At 40.5% G+C, this 10584-nt stretch overlaps 1 protein-coding gene across 1 annotated transcript in view; it reads left to right on the top strand.

Moving 5' to 3' along the window:
- Window positions 1-10021, top strand: part of LOC135480589 (uncharacterized) — a 16591-nt gene extending 6570 nt beyond the window's left edge. The window contains exons 2-4 of the mRNA XM_064760462.1: window positions 3303-3498; window positions 7766-7980; window positions 8387-10021. Coding sequence (XP_064616532.1) covers window positions 3303-3498; window positions 7766-7980; window positions 8387-8575 — 600 coding nt within the window. The 3' untranslated portion in view covers window positions 8576-10021. The remainder of the gene's footprint in view (window positions 1-3302; window positions 3499-7765; window positions 7981-8386) is intronic.
- The last annotated feature ends 563 nt before the right edge of the window (window positions 10022-10584 follow it).

The following is a 10584-nucleotide window of genomic DNA, read 5'->3' as shown; positions in this document are numbered from 1 at the left end:
AAATTGCCAGCAGATGAGATGTACAGCCTAAATCTTTATTTCATGCTTTTGTACGCACTTATCTACGTCCCTATCGCACAGCCCATATAAATGTAAATTTATTCATTCGTCGCCATGTTTGATTTACGTGCTGAGTACATTATCTGGTCAGCTCACTGCGGGCAGAGACAATTTTGTCTTGTCCCATTGTGGAGATGGGTGTGAACTAAGCAGTCTTTGCATGCAGAGGCACTTTGCTGCCCTGTTATGGAGATCGCCATTGTTCACGCCAATCCACGAACTTACCCATGTATTTACTTGTGAATTCTTGATGAAATTCCTGGGAGAGTTTGTCATCGCGTTGTTCTCATAGAGAAGAAAATTTTTGTGGTGTAAAGTTATACCTAGGTTTAGGCATTAATACTCATTATTCTTAGACACGCATTCGAAAAATTAATTGGCCAACGCAAAGCTGTTGTAGACTTAGCGGTAATATATATAAATAACCTGTCCGCGTTGAACTTTTCTTCGCCCTGGGGGGCACGTGCTTCATGTTCTAACCAATAACATTTTAAGTATGAACAGAAATGATACGAGGGTTGGGAATGGTGAAGGGTAAGGTAAGGCAGGATGAAGTAATGTACACTGACTTATCAGGTTTCATTTATAAAGGTGTGGTACGTTAAACGTTAAATGTTAAACGTGTATGTCATCGTACGAAAATATGGAAGTCGGGTGAGGACATTTCGCCCCTTGCCCCGCGATTTGCGGAAATTACGACGAATTCATACAAAGAGAAATAAACAGTCAAATATTTTTTTCAGTAAGAACGGAGAGACACAAAGAGTGATCCAGATAAATAAACTTACCAGTATCTAAATGATGCACCATACTGTGGTTCAGAGTAGATGTTAATCGAAATATATATCTTTGTATGTGCTTTGACTGCAACCGTTCATATATCCAACGAGGCGATCTTGTTCAACACAATGAAATGTACAGCCCCTAGTCTATAGTCCGTTTATTCAGAGAACTCATGGCTGTTTCCAGAGGACTTTCTGTGCTATGTTTCTTTTCTGTGTGCAATAAACGCGCACCGTTAATCGACTTACCATTACCAGGGAACCATTTAAAAACGATACTGCCACACGCCGATCGACATGGAGTATTATTTCCACTAAACCTCCAGTGCAGATGTGTTAACTTGATCCCATATATGTGCCTGCACATTTAATAAAATAGTTTCTCTTTCTCCCTCTCTTTCCTTCCTCCTCCCCACCCCCCCCCCCACCCCCCATCCCCCACCCCCCTCTCTCTCTCTGCCATTAGCAGACTCATCAAAGTCATGAATTAATGCAGCCTTCCAAAATGACAACCATGGCACACGTGCTGGCCTACATTCAACAGAGCGGCGCACGCTCGCTGGCAGTTGACAGGCATGCTGACAGATGCCTGTTCTTCATGTCATATGGCGAATTAAACTTATATGACCTTGCCGGAGCAAAATAGGCTGGAACTATATTAATAGTTAGGCGTCAACTGTAGCGAACTCCAATTAAACCGAGCAACGTCTACCATGCAACAATCATTTAATCTGTGATATACTTGGAATGTACTATGTATCCAACGCTACATTTAGTGTATCATTGGTCAGTGCATCTTTTCATTTGATTATTATTTCACCGCCATGATCAATTATAATTTTTCCCTCATGCCATACAGCGCTCAGTCTTTATGATCGGAAGAAACCAGAGTGTCCGGGGGGAAGCCATCGACCTCGGGCAAGTTACTGACAAACGTTTCTACGTGTGACGCGCAATTTGCACGCCACACTGATTCAAGACGGTTTGCATGTCTTCAACGAATAGCAGACTGGTAATCACGAGCACGTAACGCCAAAAGCACGTCACGCAAACTGTATCCAGATAACCGTGGCAGTTGCATACAATGAAATTCCCGAACGTTTTGTGAAACCGGTCCTTCATGAAAAAGATTATAAACGAACAATTCTGTACCAGTTGTTAAGCTGAACAGTCTGGTTTGAGGGGGAAACAACCCCTGTACCAGAAAATATCGTTTATCGATACCTAATACTGATTCCAGACACCCTGATTAGAGACGCTTGTCAACAGTCTAACCACAAGAAGCCTCTCAGTCACATCGATTACTTTCATTCAACAACATCTGGAGAGATACGAAGACCACGTGACATGTCTGTATAATAGCGAGTTCAAGGCTGTCTTCTTGCATGGCTTCATCGATCGATAATTACCAAAGAGACCCCAAACCATATGATGATCCCTGGACGTCGTCGCCTTGACAAGATGAGACATTGCCTGATATGGTGATCATCGCATATAAAATCTCAAAGTAATGCTTGCCGTCGTCTAATAGGTGACATATTCTGGAGTATGGCTCAAAATAAATAAATACAAAAATCCGACGCAATGCTGACCCTATGAGTACGGCGTAAAGCACGAAACAAATATATAAATACAGAAACACGATATAATGCTGACAGCCATCGTATGTACAAGTGAAATATTCTTGAGTACGGCGTACGCAAGCTTGTACTTTGGCCATTGATATATAACTGGTTTTTAAGCCCTTGGAATCTGGGCGTTGAAACAGACAGTCGTATACCAATGTGTGATGTGTTCATAAATCTAGTCTTCATAACAGACATTTGTATGTCAATAATGGAAGTTCCAGGCCACGCACTAACTGGAAACTAATTTTCAAAACAACGTTCAACACAGACCGGCAAAAATTCATAAACCGTGGGAGACTCGATTGGGAGACGCAGCAATTTCTGTCGCAAGGGCCGTTAATGCTTGAGGATACAGGGGCCACTTTCACAAAGCGGCCTACGGCATTTGTTATCGTGCTTTTGTCATACGATATTTTGTTACCATTGTCCTATAAGTGCGTTATCGTACAAGTGCGACATCTCTGTGAAAGTGACCCCTGAAATGGGAAAACAGGTATGGCTGGAAACCACTCGAAGCTCCCAAGCCGGCTTATTCCATTTATTGTAAAATATTATTAAGTTTTGACAAGATGAAATAAGTTACATGTGAAACCATCTGTCGCCTTATCTCATCCGTCATATGTCCGGTGGCATGTGAAACCACCTGTCATCTTATCTCATCCGTCATATGTCCGGTGACATGTGAAAACACCTGTCACCTTATCTCATCCGTCGTATGTCCGGTGACATGTGAAACCATCTGTCATCTTATCTCATCCATCAGTTTATCATACTGAAGCTTGTTTCCCCTTGCTGATGTTTTTTCTTCAGTTTTATGTGATTTTTATTTTAGGAACTTCCGACATGCGTACAGTACCAAATCTCTCCGTGTAAGATCATCATGGCGCATCCTGAGGCCCCAGAGGCGATTCTGATTGAAAATTCTCGCAACGACAGACCCATTTGCACATGCGCAGGGGAAGCTTCCTGTCCTCACGTTTGGGGAGAAGATCCAGAAAGAACCATATCGTTTTACATCAAGTTAAGCGGTAGGTTCCATATTAGCTAATCATTTATCAGGTTACCAAGCGCCGAATTTTATTCAGGGCTCTTCACCCAAATTTTATGATTTTCAAGTAGAGGTCAAGGTTCTCAGTGCATTTTTACAAGTCTTAATGCATGGCAACAGATAGTATTCACAGCACATTCAAGTTATCCACTGAAGATACGGGTCAAACTTCATACCGCTTGCGTGGTGCCATTTATCTACCATTACACTGTTGTCGCTGTTCTGGCTTTGTTCTCTACGCTGTAGTCTTTTATGTTCATTGCTTTTCGTTTTTTTTTTCTTTTAATACTATACATCTGGTAACTACATTTCTTTATAACATCGTTTGCTGGATAATGTTACAGATATCCTGAACTGGCTTAACATTATTTGTACTCCTTCAGTAAGACCTCATGCTGGAAGCACTAGACATGACACCCAAAAATACAAAGTAACCAGACATGGCATCCTATCTACCAAGTGGCATACCACCTAACAAATGCAACCAGACATGGAACTTTGCCAACCAAATGGCATACCACCTACCAAATGGCATACCACATGCCACCTACCAAATGTAACCAGACATCGCATCCCATTTACCAAATGCAATCAGACAAGGCATCCCACCTGCCAAATTCCACCAAAAATCATGTACACGCCCCACCCACCGAATATCAGACACCACACTCTACCCACAAGGCGTTCAGACATGTACCCCACAGTAATGCGTGTAGTACACAAAAACCCGCCCGACCAATACCGGATTTATTACCTTTTGCCGGACGCCAAAACGAGCAAGCATTAAAATTTTAGGAATGGCTAGAGTTATGACTGAGCTTGGGCCCCCTGGCTTGCTATATAAAATTCTACAGCATAGAGAGTAAAAGTGAAGCATCGATGACAATGTGATAGACGTACAGCATAGAGTTAATCCATAGCCGCGCCGACCGTTTGATAGACGTATAACATAGAGAGTAAAACCATAGCCGCGCCGACCGTTTTATAGACATACAGCATAAAGAGTAAGACCAGAGCAGCGACGACGGTGTGATAGATGTACAGCATAGAGAGTAAAACCAGAGCAGCGACGACACTGTGGTAGACGTACAGCATAGAGAGTAATACTGGAGCATCGACGGCAATGTGATAGCTGGAAAATGGTTACACGTAACCGGGAACGTGGACAGATGCACTAGGCTTCTAACATGTAATGGGGCAATTCCATGCCATACCTATTTTACTTGATAATTACATTCTCAGGCAAGGGGTTATTCACCCATAGGGGTATTCCAGTACGTTCTGCTATCTGATATCTGTTTTACACAAATTACGTGTGGGCAGTATGCTCGATGGAAGCCAGCCAACCAGAGCTCAACGCCCTGAAGTTACATCTAGTTTAAGGAAAGGATATTCTCACGCATGTATTGTGGCACCATTTTAATATGTCCCCCACTGTAGGTAAATTCCCAAAGTTACGGAAAATTGCTAATGTAACTCCAATTCACAAAAAAGGAAATATGCACAATTTTAGAAATTACAAGCCCATATCTCTACTAAGCTGCTTAAGTAAAGTATTTGAAAGAGCTGTGTTCAAATATGTTTTCCAGTTTTTGAGAAATAACATCTGTACATCTGGGATTTCTCCCATCTAGATCAACGGTCACTCAACTGCTAGATAAATATTTAGACATAGTCAATTCCTGAGATAAAGGGAAAGAAGTATACTTTGTCTTTCTTGATATTTCAAAGGCTTTTGACAAAATCTGGCATAAAGGTTTATTATACAAACTTAAAAGTGTTGGTATTCGAGGCAATTTATTAAACTGGGGTGAGGATTATCTCACAAACAGAACTCAACGGGCTGTCATCAATGGCCAGCAATCAGAAATAAGCACACTACAAGCGGGAATACCCCAGGGTTTGGTCCTTGGGCCGCTATTGTTCTTAATATGCATTAATGATCTACCGGAAGACATCATAAATAACTTACGTTTGTTTGCGGACGACACGTGCCTATATATAATATCGGAAAATCTCAACGATCCCGTTGTTGTTCATAGCCTTTAAAAGGATTTACAGAATACAAAACAAATGCTTTACTTTTGTCCCGACGCAAAACACCATCCATTCTAACCCCTACCCTCAACTCAGTCACAATTAAAACATCCCCGTCCCTTAATCATCTGGGTCTGACGCTATCAGAAAATGACACTTGGGACGAGCACATCGACAGTATTATTTCTGGTTCATGTAAAAAGACAGGAATCTTTAGAAGTCTTAAATACATACTGGACAGGAAAAGTTTAGAAATTATGTATAAAACCTTTCTTAGACCTTCCCTTGAGTATGCTGATGTAGTCTGGGATAACCTCACGGAACAACAAATAAATCGAATTGAAATGCTTCAAAAGAAGCTTCATGAGAACTATAACTGGTCTTACAAGAAGAAGTACAACGGCACTGTTATATGAGGAATCTGGGTTCTTGCCTTTAGCAGAAAGGCATCTCGTTCACAGACTTACACTTTTCCATAAAATACCATCTCATGTTCTGAATCGTCTTATCTCAGACTTCAAATAGAAATCCCTGTCCGTTGCGCTCTTGTTGGAGCAATTACCCCCTTTCTTCTGCTGAACATAACACTTCAGAAATTCATTCTTCCCTAGCCCTGTTAGAGATTGGAATGCTCTCCCCCTGATGTGAAACAACTCAGTAATCCAGCCCATTTTAAATCTAAGCTTAATTTATTGTTTCAGTCGACAAAACCACCTCCATGATACTACTCAGTATCTAGATTGACAAACATTTTAATATGCCGACTTTGAATTTGCCGACTCAATGGCGATCTATTTGACCACTTCCTTTCTGATTCTCCAAAATGTGCTTGTGGGCCACAAGTATGAAAATGCTGAACATTACCTGTTAAAAATGTCATCCGTATGATACACAGAGGGTAAAACTAATGGATGCTGTTACGGCGTCGGGTTATACAGGTGTTATTACGCCTGTTACGTTACCTTTTGGGGACAACACATTTCCGGCAAAATATAAAATAATTATGCAACATGTGGGTTGCATTATGAATCAGAGCCGGATATTTAATCAATTAAGCAGTGTGTATTTATATCATCAGTCTCAGGCTTTACTCCAAGAGACAAAAACATCTGTAATCCTATTTGCATATTCAGCTGTATAATTTTGGGATATTTTTCAACATATTGTTCCTAGATATCTGTCGATGTTCCTATTTATTCAAGCACGTGTCTATATTATATAAACCATTTTAAACTGTTGATATGTAGCCCATTCCGGACTGCACGTTCCCACCAAAAGCACTTTGTCTTGCACATGTAATTCGCTAGCCTGATTACATTGTATACATATACACACACACAGTTATTCATCTGTCAAATTGTTGTATTCACCAAATAGGTCACAGTATAAGCCACGGCTTATTGTGGTCCCAAAGATTACAAAGTAAAGACCACATAAAAAAAAACGCCCTGAAGTCATGACCGTTTCTGACATATTTGATCGCAGTAGCTGCTATAGGATGTCTACGACCTTGTAACGAAGCCTGATAATGTTACTCAATTAATTACATAATAAGTATCGTCAGGCCCTGATGTGGCAAAACCTGTCACGAGAGTTACACGTATTACCCTGTTATCCCGTGATGCCTGGAAACCAAACCAGATGGTGTATGCGGGTCCGCTGGGGACGAGAAACACCCTCTGGCGAATGACTAAACTAAATATACCTACTTCTCTGATGGTACTATCTAAGATATGTCGATCTCTGTTGAATTAAAATAATTTTGAAAAAATAAGTATGTTTTTTTTTAATCATTTTAAATGGCAGGGGAAAAGTTTGGCTTACATAATTCATGCGGTGAAACAGGGGAAAATAAAGTTATTCAATTAATCCTTGTTTTTAGAACAGAAAACACTCATGCCTTCCCGGTCAAGGTCAAAGTTAATTACTGTTATGAATGTGGATAGGGAAGCTCAGAGCGTACAATCCAGGGTCCCGTTCTACAAAGTCTGTGTAAATGTACGACAGGTGCAGCTGTGGCGGCAACATATCCCATCAGTATTGGTTACCATGGCAGTTACGCCTGCGCAAATTTACGCTGTAGAACGGGCCCCAGGACACCTTAATAAGATCATTCCATCCAATTTAACGAACTCGTTCATATATCAAACTATACGCAACACTGATAAAAATCTACCCCATACTTACACCTATGTCACCTTTTCTTCCAGGGCGTCAGACGAGCGTTCAGTATAAATTTTGTGAACAGGTCGTCGAAGAACGGTCATGCACTGACAACGAAATAGTTGCCTCCCTTGGCGGAACCGGTCTTCTACCCGTGGAATTAGAGGCCAAAAACTGTCGGTGTAATACGAGCGAGCCCCTGCATCTAGCCAAAACTGTCGTTTCCGGATTTAGACGAAGACATGACTTCGTGTGTTCTATGGTAAAAGGCATATAGATTATTGCAAATTATCGCTGTAGGCCTATTTGTTGAAAAATCATTTTTAAAAAAATTGATTTACCAAAAAGGACAGGATGAAATTTGTACTAAGTAATAATTTTGAATTGATTATATTTTGAAATTAGGGTCTTCATGGGACTTAGATTTCAACCTATTCAGTTGTTACTTGAGTATAAGTGCCTCGACACGTAAGCCAGGTGGTTAAGGAAGCTACGTTGAATAACCAGTAATTAAAAAGTTCATACCAAAGCCGAAGTCCCTTTAAACTGCAGTTCCATAGCGTACTCTGATATATATCTTCTTTTATGGACTGAACACGGCGTAAAACACCAATCAAATAAAATGGACTGCACAAGATTTCAAATTATGTTTTACATTGTACTTTCAGCCAACATGTGATGTAAACCGTAGTGAGCCTCACCAGTGTATGACACTCAACCGAGCAAAAAACTCTCGTTCAGAGAGTTGGGAGTACTCATGCGAATGCCCAGAAGACTTCCGGTGTACCGTTGACCCCGATGACCTAAGAAATTCTTCCGGTAACGAACCTATTTCCGGATATTGCCGAAGGCTGTGAACCTGTTCGAAAAGTGTTTGACGGACTTCAAATTCTTCCGGTTGTGCCCATGAGTTCCTTCCGGCTGAAATCTTTTGCTCAGGTTTGGATTGGCTGAGACATTATTGTACAGGAAACCAAGCTCGCCAAGTCTTTCGCTCGGCCCCTTATCGCAATACAAAATCATAAAGCCACAAACCACAAGTATAAATCCGAACTACCAGTATTAATTTCCAAGTGAATGACCCACTTTTTATATGAAATAAATTTACGATATTTTATACATAAATGTGGTTACTAGTCACGTCAACAAGAGATACATTTGATACGTTTCATATTTACCAGTGTTAACCATCATGTTTTGTATGCACGTACACATAGGCTGTCTCCCGGACACACACAATGTTTTTCCATTTATATGTACCATTGAGTGTATATATTAAAATACATGAACACTGTCATTTATTTATTGGTAATTGTTGGTCGCGCAATGCTACACTGATTGAGGATTTATATTGTATTCTTGTATAAACCAGGATTCTGCCAGGTGGACTAAAACATCACCGGGTGGACTAAGTATCGCCGGGTGGACTAAGCAATGCCTGGTCCCTTTGCATTGTCTTAATATGACTGTACATTAAATGTGATAACAATACAGCATTTCGAGTAATTCTAGACCAGTCACGTGTAATAAATTGCAACAAACATCGCTGCATTATTTTATCTACTACTAACGTGTGGCTAGCAGGCGTGTGCTTTGCTACTTTTTAAGCATGCTCGTTGTTACCGGTACATTCTAGGCTTGTGATAAAACTAAATATACCTACTTCTCTGATAGTACCATCTAAGATATGTCGATCTTTGTTGAATTAAAATAATTTTTAAAAAATATGTAGGTTGTTTTGTTTTAAATTATTTTAAGTGGCAAGGGAAAAGTTTGGCTTGCATAATTCGTGTAGTAATGTACTTTGATTAACGTTTGAAAAAGCCATAACATACAACATTTGCACCTGTCATCAAACTGTCTCATTTACAAATGAAGTTTCAGACCTATTATCATGATTATCTATTTACACGAATTCCAGAACACAAAATGTATTTAATTACCTATTGTCATATTTTTGCACATGTGTTTATGTTCATGGCAGTCACTCTGTATCTATATTCCCCTTAATGAGCGCGTTTTGAATAACACACGAAAACTTTGCTATTGTTTTAGTGTGTTTTAGAGTAGACATTGAATTTTAGCCGATGGTTGAAGCTTTATAATTATGTATTATTTGATATTTGCTGATGTTTCTTTTTTTTTTTTGCTCTGTTCTCGTCAATGTTCACCAAAGCTTGTGTCACGGCCTCGTAAGTAAAATGAGGATGGATCACTTTCTGTTTCTAACTCTCATTATTCTACAGTTATCAACAAAATTTATACCTTAAATTCTCATGAAATAAAAGATTTTTATCTGACAATTGCCAAATGAGTTTGATCTGACTTTGCATGAAATAAACTATTTGACTACCATAAACTGTTTGAGGGCCTGCGTGGCTCAGTCGGTTAGCGCGCTAGCTAACCTGAGACCCAGGAATCTCCTACCAATGCGGTCCGTGAGCTGAAGTCCAGCTCATGCTGGCTTCCTCTCCGGTCGTACGTGGGAAGGTCTTACAGCAACCTGCGGATGGTCGTGAGTCTCCTCCCGGGCTCTGCCCCGGTTTCCTCCCACCATAATGCTGGACGCCGTCGTATAAGTGAAATATTCTTGAGTACTGTGTAAAACACCAATCAAATCAAATCATAAACTATTTGTGAACACCTTTTCCAGTTTATACTATTGTGTGGCGTTGTTGCCTTCAAAGCCGCCTATCCGGTCTTACAGCTTAGCAAAGAGATAGCAGGCTTGAATCAATCGCAGTCCAGGCGGGGGCTTTAAGTTGGGAGATTTGACAGGTACCCGGAGTGCTTGGAGTAAACCATCAGCTTGTTACAAGTTGGTCCGTCCATTTCTCTTCCAGTAAGATGGACAGCATATTTGTAC

This window comes from Liolophura sinensis, chromosome 13 (assembly GCF_032854445.1).
Source record: "Liolophura sinensis isolate JHLJ2023 chromosome 13, CUHK_Ljap_v2, whole genome shotgun sequence".
Classification (NCBI taxonomy): domain Eukaryota; kingdom Metazoa; phylum Mollusca; class Polyplacophora; order Chitonida; family Chitonidae; genus Liolophura; species Liolophura sinensis.
The sequence above is the reverse complement of the archived record's forward strand: the minus strand, read 5'-3'. Positions and strand labels throughout refer to the sequence as shown.